This window comes from Sapajus apella, unplaced genomic scaffold (assembly GCF_009761245.1).
Source record: "Sapajus apella isolate SASKATOON/1434 unplaced genomic scaffold, GSC_monkey_1.0 scaffold3, whole genome shotgun sequence".
NCBI classification, from domain to species: domain Eukaryota; kingdom Metazoa; phylum Chordata; class Mammalia; order Primates; family Cebidae; genus Sapajus; species Sapajus apella.
The window spans coordinates 47,900,335-47,913,782 of NW_022436943.1; the positions used below are offsets into that span (position 1 = coordinate 47,900,335).

Consider the following 13,448-nt stretch of genomic DNA (forward strand, 5'->3'; position numbering starts at 1 on the left):
CCACAGTATTTAGCACAACGTCTTTGGAAAAAAAAAATACTGCTTAAAATAACTTTCAGATCTAAATTTGTAATCCTAATCTCTCTTATGATTACCAGACCACATTTCCAATTGCCCAGATATCTCTCCCTGAATGTCCTATGATTATCCCAAACTTAACCAAATCAAAATGGACCTGGGTACCTCTCCTCACCGCCAAACTAGTCATGCTTCCATTTCATATTTAAGTATTTTTTCCAAACCCTGAGTCACAGTTCACTCTCTACTACCTGCTGTCAACACTCAGCTGCTAAATGCTGCACACATTTCTTCTCTTTTCCATTACCACAGTTTAGTTTCTTGAAATGCTTCCTTACCTCTCCCTATTTTCCACCAAACCTACATAATTAAGCTATCAGGATTACCTTGCTAAAGCAGAGATGTGATCATTGTCATTTCCCATCTTCAAGTAACTGGAAACCCCACAAAGACGAGGATCATTTCCATTTAAATCCCTGCAGCATTCACCCTCTTGTTCTACTGATGCTGACTGGATCACTGTACTTGCCAAGTAACAGAATTTGTTTTTCACCCCCACTTGTGTTCTCTAGTTTCTCCACCAGATGTGATGCCAGTAGAACTGAGAGCTTTGTGCCGTGTGTTCCTAGGCCAGTCCCAGGCCCACTTGAGGCGCTCGGTAACTGATATGAATGAACGAATAGTAGAGTGAATTGGTGCTAGAAGCGGTCATCCTCTCTGCCAAGGCAGAGCGGAAGGACATGGAGGGGCAAGTGGGCTGAATGGGAACATGATTGCATTTTTGGAGTTTTCTCTCTTTTTAAAAAATCGAATACATCACACACGTTGAAAAGAGCACAAAAATTCATAACTGTACGGCTTATTTTTCACAAATAAATACAGGACCTAGATCAAGAATCGGAACATTACCAGCACCCAGAAACCTCCCCGCGCCCTCTTCCTTTGAGCGGCCCTTTCAACCCTTACAAAGCAGGAGGGCGCAAGTCCTGGGCCCTGTGACCTTGATGACCGACACCAGGGACCAGTCAGAAGGACACAAGGACGGGGAAAACGCGCCGCTTACCGATAAACTTGAAGCGACTCATGACTGCGTCCGGGGCACCCAGCCGGCGAAAGCGGAAGTGGCCGCCTGCAGCTCCGCCCTTCCGGCCGGCACCGTTCCGTCACCAGCCGCAGGTATCCGGTTTCCCGGCTACCTCCGCGGCCGCTGAAGGTCGGCGGAGCCATGGCGTTCTCCGTGCCCGCGGCGTTCTCCGCGCCAGTGGCCTACCTGACCCATCAGCAGAAGGTGTTGCGGCTTTATAAGCGGGCGCTGCGCCACCTCGAGTCGTGGTGTGTCCACAGGTGAGGGATGGGGACCCAGGGCTCAGGGTAGGTGACCTTGGGGGGGGTCCCATGGAAGTGGAGAGGCCCCCCAGGTACCGGGAGGTTCAAGGGCTTCGAAACGGAATTGGAAGGCGGCCTCTAGCCCCAGAGAATCCTCTCGTAGACCCGGGTTTGAATCTAGGCTTCGCCATTCGTAGCCGCGAGACCTTGTAGAGTTGGTTATCCGGTCTGGGCCTCAGTATGAGTAAAACGGACGTAGGATCAGCGCAGAGGATCGCAGGAAGATTAAGTGAAATGAAGGAATGTGCCTAAAACTGTAATTGTCACGGGTCCAGCACTCATTAATTGCCTTCTTCACGATCCTCTCCTTTCTAATATTAACAGTCATAAAATATGCATTATTTTCTTTAGTCTGCAAAACTCTAGGAGTTAGGAATTATCTTAAGCTTATTTTACAGATGAGGGTAGAAGCACAGCTAGTAACTTGTGCAAGGTGATAGAGTTTGTGAGTGTCTGAGCCAGGGTTAAAATTTAGATCTGACTCCAAAACATCATCATTCTCCCACCCCCCTCCATTAGCTTTTCTCTTTTTAGCTTCATCTAGTCCTTTTCATTACCTTTACATCTTTTTTCACCTCTTACATAATTCTCCTTCCTCCTCTGTCCATCCGAGACTAGTCTTAGAACACAGTGTTAAAATGTGTGGATTTTGATAACCGAAATTCAACGCATGGTGGGCTAACAACCCAAGATGTGTGAATGCTAGGCCTTCACTCTACTCTTATGGCTCCCCAAACCTAGTTTCATAGGAAGGGCTTCTGGGAAAAATCTCTAAACTGTGAAAAATGGAGTAGGCCTGGAAGAATTGCAGAGAGTATCCTCGAAGCCCAGATTACATGTATATGACTGTTAGAAAATCACAGACATGCTTATCTTGATTTGGCAGGAAGGTGGCCAAGTACAGTGTGGTGGGATTGTTAGTTTCTTCCTTGAGTTTTCCTTATTTATTGACAGAATTTGCAATTCAGATTCTATGCTCTATGCTAAATATATAAGTGTTAGTAAATCCATTTTTGAGCTGCAGCAGGTCATGGATTAGTAGGGGAAATGTAAACTAATCAATGGACATGTAAAGTACTCGATGATGGAGGAAGGCTTGAGCCATCAAGGATTCAGGTATCCCAACCCAAATAATAAATGTTTGAGGTGATGAATATCCTAATTACCCTGATTTGATCATTATACATTATATATGTATTAAAATATCACATGTACCCCATAAATAGGTACAATTATTATGTGCCAAAAAAAGTTGAACATGAAAAAAAGAATTCAAGCAGTACTGAACTACAGCTGGGAATACTAAAGTCCATAGTCCTAGAGGAAAATGATATAAACTAGCTACTATGACAGCTATGGCTCAACATTTTTTAGATCTGACATTCTTTCTCAATCCTTACCTTAATTTCTTCCTCATAGTGCTGTTCTCTGTGGTTTCATCTTAGGCTTACTGTGTTGCTGTATGTACTCTGGGCAGCCTCATTAAGTGCTGGGACTTGAGCCACCACCTGGGCTTATTTGTCTCTAGAGCTATAGTTTGAATTGTTTGTTAGATCATAGACTGTTGGCCGGGCACAGTGGCTCACACCTGTAATCCCAGCACTTTAGGAGGCCGAGGTGGTTGGATCACCTGAAGTCAGGAGTTTGAGATCACCCTGGCCAACATAGTGAAACCTTGTCTGTACTAAAAATACAAAAGTTAGCCAGGCGTGGTGGCGGGTGCCTGTAATCCCCGCTACTCAGGAGGCAGAGGCAGAAGAATTGCTTGAACCTGGGAGGTGAAGGTTGCAGTGAGCCAATATCACATCATTGTACTCCAGCCTGGGCAACAAGAGTGAAACTCTGTCTCAAAAAATAATAATAATAAAAATTTTAAAAGATCACCAACTGTTCTCTGAAACTCAATTTAGCTAAATTCCTTGATATCAGACTTGTTTTCTTATCACTCCCCATTCTGTTTTCCTAAATTCCCTGCCTCTGCTAATGGTATCATTCGTAATTTAGTTATCCAGCTTTTTTTTTTTTTGAGACAGAGTCTTGCTTTGTCGCCAGGCGCCAGGCTGGAGTGCAGTGGTGTGATCTCGGCTCACTGCAACCTCTGCCTCCCAGGTTCAAGCAATTCTCCTGCCTCAGCCTCCCAAGTAGCTGGGACTACAGGTGCACGCCACCAGGCCCAGCTAATTTTTGTGTTTTTAGTATAGAGATGAGGTTTCATCATGTTGGCCAGGATGGCCTCGACCTCTTGATCTCATGATCCGCTTGCCTTGGCCTCCCAAAGTGCTGGGATTACAGGCGTGAGCCACTGCACCCAGCCTATCCAGCTTTAATTATTGGAATTGTTCTCAAGTATTTACTCCTTACTCCTTTGCCAATAACACACATACCCATACACCATATATAACTGGACGCTGGTTTTGGCAAATTCTCTTTCCAGTATGATATTAGTAACTAACATTATTGAGCACTTGGGATGTGCCAGGCACTTTTTGAAGTGTGTTTATGTGTTTATCTTATTGAATCTTTATGACAACCTTAAGATATACATCTTGTTACTATCACTGTTTTATAGAGGAGGAGCCTGTGGTCTAGAAGACTTTTTTTTCTTTTTTTTTTTTTTTGAGACGAAGTTTTACTCTTGTTGCCCAGCTGGAATGCAATGGTGTGACCTCAGCTCACTGCAACCTCCACCTCCTGGGTATAAGCGATTGTCCTGCCTCAGCCTCCCCAGTAGCTGGGATTACTGGCATGCACCACCACACCCAGCTAATTTTTGTATGTGTGTATATATATATATTTTTCACTCTTGTTGCCTGGCTGGAGTGCAATGGCGCAATCTTGGCTCACTGCAACCTCTGCCTCCCAGGTTCAAGCAATTCTCCTGCCTCAGGCTCCTGAGTAGCTGGGATTACAGGTGCCCACCACCAAGCCCGGCTAATTTTTGTATTTTTAGTAGAGATAGTGTTTCACCATGTTGGCCAGGCTGGTCTCAAACTCCTGACCTCAGGTGATCCACCCACTTGGGCCTCCTAAAGTTGCTGGGATTATAGGTGTGAGCCACTACGCCTGGCCAGAAGACATTAATTTACCCCAGATTACACAGGTAGCAGTGGCAGAGCTCTCCATACAGTCTGATTGGAGAGCCTGTTCTCATAACTTGGAAGTCTAAATGTGTCTCAGTGTCTCTCCTGTCCCCTGTCACCATCACAGCTCCCTACTTTCAGGCCATTGTCATCTTTGTCCTAGATTATTGTCAAAACCTCCTAACCGATCTTTGCCCACTTTCTTTAGAACTTGACCTTATCTTGCCTAAGGTTATGCAGCCAGTGTCAGAGTCAGGATACAAACTCAGCTCTGTATGAGCCAAGCAATACAGTGTCTGCCAGGTAACACCTTTCTTGTTCATCTTACTGTCTCCAGAATTTGGCATAGTGACTAGCACAAGATAGAAGGAAATGGACGAAGTTGTCATTCGATGAATACTGAATGATCCTACAGAGGTTATGTAGCTTTTCTGTTTTGCGAATTCTTTTTTGTTTGTTTAAATCCTCTTTCCATCATTGGATGTAAGGGGGGAAAACAGTTAGGCTATATATTTAATACAGTATTTTTTTGCTGCTGCTGTTTGGTGGACTTGAAACAGCTGCTCCATTGGCAGAGTTGGGGGAGGTTCACTGTTCATCCAGAAGGTATCAGGAGTGCAGCCTCCTGTCAGATAGCAACACTGACCATGTCAGTAGGTGACATTTCTAATCCTCAAAATCATTTTGGTTTAAGGGACAAGTACCGATACTTCGCTTGTTTGATGAGAGCCCGGTTTGAAGAACATAAGAATGAAAAGGATATGATGAAGGCCACCCTGCTGCTGAAGGAGGCTGAGGAAGAATTCTGGTACCGTCAGCATCCACAGCCATACATCTTCCCTGACTCTCCTGGGGGTACCTCATATGAGAGATACGAGGGTTACAAGGTAGGTGAGAGTTCTGATGACTGCCTTCTGAGAGATCAGACTTTGTTTCTCCAGTCCCAGACCTCAGCCTTATTAAATCACTTGCCCTTTGAGGGGTAGCTGGGAGACTTCTTTCCTGACAGTTGTCAGATACAGGCCTACCTCATTTTATTGCATTTTGTTTTATTGTGCTTTGCAGATATTATATTTTTACAGGTTGAAGGTTTGTGGCAACCCCATGCTGAGCAAGTCTGTGGGCTCCCATTTTTCCAACAGCATGTGCTCACTTCATGTCCCTGTTTCCCAGTTTGGCAATTCTTAGAGTATTTCAGACTTATTATTACTCTATCTGTTGTGGTGAACTGTCATCAGTCACCTTTGATGTTATTATTGTAATTGTTTTGGAGCATCATAAACCATGTCCGTATAAGACAGCAGACTTCATCGATAAATGTTGTGTATGTGCTGACTGTTTAATTAACCAATAGTTCCTCTGCCTCTATCCCTCTCCTCAGGGCTTCCTATTCCCTAAGACACAGCAACACTGAAATTAGGATAATTAACCACCATGCCGTAGCCTCTAAGTGTTCAAGTGAAAGGAAGAGTTACATGTCTCTCACTTTAAATCCGTTGCGCATCTCTTACTTTAAATCAAAAGCTAGAAATGGATAAGCTTAGTGAGGAAGGCATGTTGAAAGCCAAGGTAGGCAGAAAGCTAGGCCTCTTGTGCTAGTTAGCCAAGTTGTGAATGCAAAGGAAATTAAAAGTGCTACTCCAGTGAACACACAAATGATAAATGAAACAGTCTTATTGCTGATATGGAGAAAGTTTTAGTGGTTGGGACAAAAGATCAGCCACAACATTCTCTTAAGCCAAAGCCTAATCCAGAGCAAGTCTTTAACTCTTCATATCTATGAAGGCTGAGAGAGATGAGGAAGCTGTGGAAAAAAAGTTGGAAGCTAGTAGAGATTAGTCCATGAGGTTTAAGGAAAGAAGCCATCTCTATAACACAGATGTGCAAGCTGAAGCAGCAAGTGCTGGTGGAAAAGCTGTAGCAACGTATTGCACAAAATCTAGCTAAGACAGTTAATGAAGGTGGCTATACTCAACAACGGGTTTTCAGTGGAGATGAGTAGCCTTTTATTGGAAAAAGATACCATCTAGAACTTTCATACTTGGACGACAATGCGTGGCTTTAAAAGTTCAAGGACAGGCCAACACTCTTGTTAGGGGCTCATGCAGCTGGTGCATTTAAGTTGAAGCCATTGTTCATTTGCCATTCTGAAAATCCTAGAGCCCTTAAGAATTATGCTAAACCTACTCTGCCTGTACCCTAGAAATGGAATAACAAAGCCTGAATTACAGCACCTCTGTATACAGCATGGTTTACTGAATATTTTAAGCCCACTGTTGAGACCTGCTACCATGTCTGCTACCACAGCATTCATTCTGCATCCCATGGATCAAGGAGTAATTTCAACTTGAAAGTCTTACTATTTAAGAAATATATTTTGTAAAGTTATAGTTGCCATAAATAGTGATTCCTCTGATGGATCTGGGCAAAGTAAAATTTTCTGGAAAGAATTCACCATTCTAAATGCCACTAAGGATATTTATGATTCATGGGAGGAGATCAAAATATCAGTTTTAACGGGGGTTGGAAGAAGTTGATTCCAACCCTTGTGCATGACTTTGAAGGGCTCAAGATCAAGGAGTGATTTCAAAGTTATAGTTGCCATAGATAGTGATTCCTTTGATGGATCTGGGCAAAGTAAAATTTTCCGGAGAGAATTCACCATTCTAAATGCCACTAAGGATATTTATGATTCATGGGAGGAGATCAAAATATCAGCTTTAACGGGGTTGGAAGAAGTTAATTCCAACCCTTGTGCATGACTTTGAAGGGCTCAAGACCTCAGTGGAGGAAGTAACTGCAGATGCTATGGAAATAGCAAGAGAGCCAGAATAGAAGTTGATCCCAAAGATGTGACTGAATTGCTGCAATCTCATGATAAATCTTGAACAGATGAGGAGTTTGAAGAATTGCTTTTTTTTTTTTTTTCTTTTTTTGAGATGGAGTCTCACTCTATCGCCAGGCTGAAGTGCAGTAGCATAATCTTGGCTTACTGTAACCTCTGCCTCCTGGGTTCAAACGATTCTCCTGCCTCAGCCTCCCAAGTAACTGAGACTACAGGCATGTGCCACCATGCCCAGCTAATTTCCGTATATTTAGTAGGCACGGGATTTCACCATGTTGGCCAGGGTGGTCTCGATCGCTGGACCTTGTGATCCACCTGCTTCGGCCTCCCAAAGTGCTGGGATTACAGCTGTGAGCCACTACACCTGGCCAGAGTTCCTGCTTAGGGATGAATAAAGAAAGTGATTTCTTGAGATGGAATCTCCTGGTGAAGATTTTGTGAACATTGATGAAATGATAAAAAGGACTTTGAATAGTTCAACTTAGTTGATTAAGCAGCAGCAGGGTTTGAGAGGATTGACTCCGGTTTTGCAAAAAGTTCTTCTGTGGGTAAAATGCTATCAAATGGCATCATATACTAGAACAATGTTTGGTGAAAGGAAGAGTTAATTCATGTGACAAACCTCATTGTTATTTTAGGAAATTGCCAAAGCCACTCCAACCGTTAGCAACCATCAGCCTGATTAGTCAGCAGCCATCAACATTGGCACAATACTCTCCACCAGTAAAAAGATTGATTTGCTGAAGGCTCAGAAGATTGTTGGCAGTTTTTAATCAATAACGTATTTGTTTTGTTTTTGTTTTGGAGATAGGGTCTCCCTCTGTTGCCCAGGGTGGAATGAATGCCATGATCATAGCTCACTATAGCCTGGACCCCCTGGGCTGAAGCAGTCCTCCTGTCCTAGCCAACCAAGTAGCTAGGAATACAGGTGCACACCACCACATCTAGCTAATTTGTTTTATTTTTTTGTAAAGATGAGCCTTGCTTTGTTGTCCAGGCTGGTCTCAAACTCCTCCCCTCATAGAATCTCCCTACCTCGGCCTTCGAAGGGCTGAGACGAAAGGTGGGAGCCACCTCACGCAACCCAAAAATTTTGTACATTTTGTACATTTTTATTTTTTTATTTTTTTTTTTATTTTAGTAGAGACAGGGTTTCACCATGTTGGCCAGGATGGTCTCGATCTCCTGACCTCGTGATCCACCCACCTCAGCCTTCCAAAGTGCTGGGATTACAGGCGTGAGCCACTGCACCCGGCCCCCATTTTGTACATTTTTAATGTATATTATGTGAGGTTTGCCACATCAATTGACTCTTCCTTTCACGAAATATTTCTATAGTATGTGATACCATTTGATAGCATTTTACTCACAGAAGAACTTCTTTAAAAATTGGAGTCAATCCTCTCAAACCCTGCTGCTGCTTAATCAACTAAGTTGAACTATTCAAAATCCTTTTCGTCATTTCATCAATGTTCACAAAATCTCCACTATACTATAGTCTACTAAGGACACCATCTCAATAGACATCATAATGCTATTGGACACTTAATAGACTATAGTATGGTATAAATATAATTTTTGTATGCACTGGGAAACTGAAACAATCTGACTTAACCTTATTGTGATATTTGCTATATTGCAGTAGTCTGGAACCAAACCCACAGTATCTGTAAGCTGTGCCTGTACTGGATTTTAGGTGTCAAGTTTTCTCTCTCTGAGATGTCATTAAGACTTTTCTTTCTGCCGGGCGCGGTGGCTCAAGCCTGTAATCCCAGCACTTTGGGAGGCCGAGGCGGGTGGATCACGAGGTCAAGAGATCGAGACCATCCTGGTCAACATCGTGAAACCCCGTCTCTACTAAAAATACAACAAATTAGCTGGGCATGGTGGCGTGTGCCTGTAATCCCAGCTACTCAGGAGGCTGAGGCAGGGGAATTGCCTGAACCCAGGAGGCGGAGGTTGCGGTGAGCCGAGATCGTGCCATTGCACTCCAGCCTGGGTAACGAGAGCGAAACTCCGTCTCAAAAAAAAAAAAAAAAAAAAAAAGACTTTTCTTTCTACATTCAAATTTAAGGTCATACAGTATACTTTTTGCTGTGACAAAGTTCATTTTAAAGTTAACCAACTTGGATTGGTGCTTAATATTTCTGAGACACTAAGAGTCCCAAGTAAGATAAGACTACCCTGCATATTTAGAGAAGGCAAGTAGGAGAGGAATGATGCTAGCTCTCCTTGGACTGACGATGGTGCTATTTTTCAGCATTGTCTTTGACTCTAGGGCATTTTCTTTTATCTTCGGTTCCTGCTTATCCTCTGCTGTTCCTTGCTTAGAGTCAGAAACAGTCTGGTAGTTGGAGTGGTTATAAAAATGTGCCTCGATCTTTGTCTTATGTATCCTGAGCAAGCCTTGTCAGTGATACATAAATGTGTCCTGTGGATTGATACCATGATTTCCTCTCCTGACAGGTTCCGGAAAACTGCTTGGATGTCTGGCATCCTTCCGAGAAGGCAATGTATCCTGATTACTTTGCCAAGAGAGAAAAGTGGAAGAAACTGCGGAGAGAAAGCTGGGAACGAGAGGTGCGTCTTACTTGAACTTCGTTATTGCTTAGCTACATAGACGGAATCAGGTTTTGCTCCCCACATGCAGAGGTCCAGATTCCTGCTATGACAGTTATTCTGGGCCCTTGCTTCTCAGATATACGTTAGTTTCTAAGTGTATCAGTGTAACATAACCACCTTCCAAATAGGTTAAAGTGCATACCTTGGTCTTTTTAGCTTTGTCTTTGATTTTGCTTCAGATCTTCTCTTTAGTCCTTTGCCTGACTTTCTTGCCTTCTTGCTATACTGTCCCTTAACCTTCCTTTCCACTAGAGTCTTAGGCATTTTTCAGTCATGTTAGGATGGTCAGTTCTGTTTTTAAAAGCTCAACCTTGCTGTAGTGTGAAGAATACATTGGAGAGGGGAAGAGGAGATGCAGAGAGACCCTACTCGGATTATTGCAGAAGTGTAGTCAAAAGGTTGTTATGACCAGCACTAGGGTAGATGAAGTGGACATGGAAGGAAATCGACTCAGGACATCATTTGGAGGGATGTGATGACTGACTGGATGTTGGGGGTGGGCGAGGGACAGGGAGGAATCAAGAACGGCGTCCGGGACAGGGTGCAGTGGCTCACGCCTGTAGTCCCAGCACTTTGGGAGGCCAAGGTGGGTGGATCACTTGAGGTCAGGAGTTCATGACCAGCCTGACCAACATGGTGAAACTCCGTCTCTACTAAAAATACAAAAAATTACCCTGGCGTGGTGGTGTGCACCTGTAATCCCAGCTACTTGGGAGGCTGAAGCAGGAGAATTGCTTGAACCCAGGAGGTAGAGGTTGCAGTGAGCTGATATTGTGCCACTGCACTCCAGCCTGGGCAATAGAGCAAGACTGCATCTCAAAAAAAAAAGAGAGAGAGAGAGAGAATGGTTTCTGGGTTTTAGGCTTTAACATCTGGAGTTGGTGGTAATGTTTACTGAGATAGGGAAGGTGGGGAAGGGGGCACGGGTGTCAGAGCAGCAATCAAGAATTCGTTTTGGAAGTTTTGTGCAGTTTGAGAATCCTGTGAGACATCAAGTGCACATGTCAGAAGGCAACTTGAGGTGTGGAAATCTTGAACTCCAAGGAGAGATTTGGCCTAGAAACAGAAACTTGGAAGTTTTCAGTTTTAAAAGCCGTGGAGAGATGTATGGAATCCTTAGGAGATAGTATAGAGAAAAAAGAAAAGGAGAAAGGATTCTTTGTCCATTATAATTGGGCGAAAGATTGTATATAAATACATTTGGGTTAGAAGTTTTGAAGATGTCAGACTTCTGTGATAGCTTCATTTTTTTAATGAAATAAGAGGAAAAGCCAACAAATGGGGGCAGCATATTTGGAGAACGTAGACAAGGTGTGATAGTCATTCATAGAGTGAGGAAGAGCTTGCCGGAGAGTAGGATGGCCAGGTGGTGAAGGTCCATTTGAGGTTGGGAATAATTAGTGAGTTTTGATTCCGATTTGCTTTAGTATCTTTTCTCTCTTTAGCAATACTAAGCTGTATGGGTGCAGGCCTGAGGGTAGATGGTTCGGTTTGTCTGTTGCTCAGAGAGAGTGACAAGGGACTTGAGGTTATTCGAAAAGGAGCTTTTGTCATGATGGAATCTAAGCTGGATTTAAAAAAATAAAAATCGAGCCAGGGGAGGCAGATGCAGAGAGGGAAGGCCAAGTTGGGAGGATCTGTGAATTGAGTCTTTCACAGAGGCATTTAAACAAATGAGTGGGAAAGGGAGAGCATGGTTGGATAATGGGATGTTTGAAGTCATGATTTTGGAAGTTGTGCTGGTTCTGGTGATGACACCCAGGATATTGGCCTTTGACCTTTGACAGTGTTTGTCTGAGGGGGAGCAGAGGGAAGGGCACTGTGGCCAAAGAGGGCACCGTTTTGTCAGAAATGTCTCAGCGTTTAGAAGCTTGAAGCATATTCATGGTGAGCCGCTGCAGGTTCATTCTGCAGTTGATCACTGGGATAACTTCTAAAACAATTCCTCCTTGACATATTCCATCACTTCAACATCATGAAGCAGCACGTGTCTGGAGGCCCAGGGCAGCCACACTCCAGAATGGGTTAGCCTCATTTATCTTGGCTATAACTAGAACCAGAGGTAGTAGGTCAGCAACGGGCAGAACTGGGCATATTTTTACATGTGATTTCGAGTTTTTTGTCCTTGGTTGCTAGGAAGAGGGCTTACAATTAACATCCCCAACATATTATGAACCGAGGTTTCTTAATGCGTGGTACTTTTGGAGAACACTTAACTGAGACACAAAAATAAATGTTTTTCTCTTCAGTGGGTAGGGGACTGTGACAAGAAGCACTGGAATGGTAGTTGTCATGTTTTTGTCTACAGAATAAGAGGAGGTCCAGCTATATAAGGAGGTGATGAAAAGGTGGGGGAAAGAATAGGAAGGGTAGGCTTTGCTATTTAAAAGAATGGGAAAACAAGGAGACTTTTCTCAAAGTGTGGGTATGAAAATAAAGCAGGTTTGTGTAAAAAACACTTTTCATTGTTGAGATCAGATAGTGTGTAATGTCAGTTACACACCATAGAAATAAAGCTGACCCTTCACTGCAGCAGATTTTTATAGTCAATTAGATTCCTTCGGTAATTATTCCTTCCTTGCCTCCTTCTAGATTAAGCAGCTGGAGGAGGAAACGCCACCTGGTGGTCCTCTGACTGAAGCTTTGCCTCCTGCTCGAAAGGAAGGTGATTTGCCCCCACTGTGGTGGCATATTGTGACCAGACCCCGGGAGCGGCCGGTGTAGAGAGAAATACATTACAGAACATACACTTGCCCTAATAAAAAATCTTTCATGCTTGCAAGTGAAATACGTTACAGAACATACACTTGCCCTAATAAAAAAAATCTTTCATGCTTGCAAGTGAAATACGTTACAGAACATACACTTGCCCTAATAAAAAAATCAGTGAAATGGTCTGGTAAGACTGATGTTCTTTTAAGAATTACCATGATGCCAAGTGACTGTACCACTCATTGTTTTATTAGTTGTGCATGACGGGACGTAGTCAGTCAGCTGTGTTACCCTCTGCAATAAATCACTGATAGCACATGTTACCAGTAAGGAAAAACTGAGGCAGAACCAGACACAACATTTATTCAGGATTGAGGTGAAAAAACTCCTCTTAGTCAACGGCCTAATTAGCTATGGGGAGTAGAAGGAATAAACAAAGCCAAGAACAGAAATACTTAGGACTTAAAAATAACCTTTTTGGTTTTCTAAAGATTTCACTAATGGAATTTTAGTTATTAGAAGAACAACTCTCCCTAAGTAGTACATAGTCAACAAACAGGCAGAGAATTTGTGGCGTTCTCTCAGGGGTAGAGGTTTGATGGTTGGGGTTGGGGGGTCCAATCTGGGATGAAACTTCTTGTGGCACTTATTTTAGAACCAGTTTTCCAGCTTTGCTTCTGCTAAGGTAGCTTGGATTGTTTGCAGACTCAAAGGTAAGGGTGTAACAGAACTCCTTAAATGTTTCAAAAGCTTTGTTTTTTAAAGATAAAGCAGTTTGGTCAACC

At 43.2% G+C, this 13,448-nt stretch overlaps 2 protein-coding genes across 3 annotated transcripts in view; one reads left to right on the forward strand and one right to left on the reverse strand.

The window, feature by feature from the left end:
- The window catches only part of TATDN1 (TatD DNase domain containing 1), a 52,712-nt gene extending 51,552 nt beyond the window's left edge, over nucleotides 1-1,160 (reverse strand). The window contains exon 1 of the mRNA XM_032246530.1: nucleotides 1,082-1,160. Within this exon, the coding sequence (XP_032102421.1) occupies nucleotides 1,082-1,103 (22 nt within the window). The 5' untranslated portion in view covers nucleotides 1,104-1,160. The remainder of the gene's footprint in view (nucleotides 1-1,081) is intronic.
- NDUFB9 (NADH:ubiquinone oxidoreductase subunit B9) lies at nucleotides 1,118-12,848 on the forward strand. Of its 2 annotated transcripts, XR_004259367.1 has the most exons (5): nucleotides 1,155-1,362; nucleotides 5,179-5,371; nucleotides 9,796-9,909; nucleotides 12,544-12,752; nucleotides 12,812-12,848. XR_004259367.1 is itself a non-coding variant. In XM_032246561.1 (4 exons), exons 1-4 carry the CDS (start codon nucleotides 1,244-1,246, stop codon nucleotides 12,673-12,675), a joined length of 558 nt encoding a protein of 185 aa, XP_032102452.1. In that variant the 5' UTR covers nucleotides 1,118-1,243; the 3' UTR covers nucleotides 12,676-12,848. The 2 variants fall into 2 exon arrangements, 1 of the variants encoding a protein (XP_032102452.1); XM_032246561.1 differs by having other exon boundaries at nucleotides 1,118-1,362; nucleotides 12,544-12,848.
- The last annotated feature ends 600 nt before the right edge of the window (nucleotides 12,849-13,448 follow it).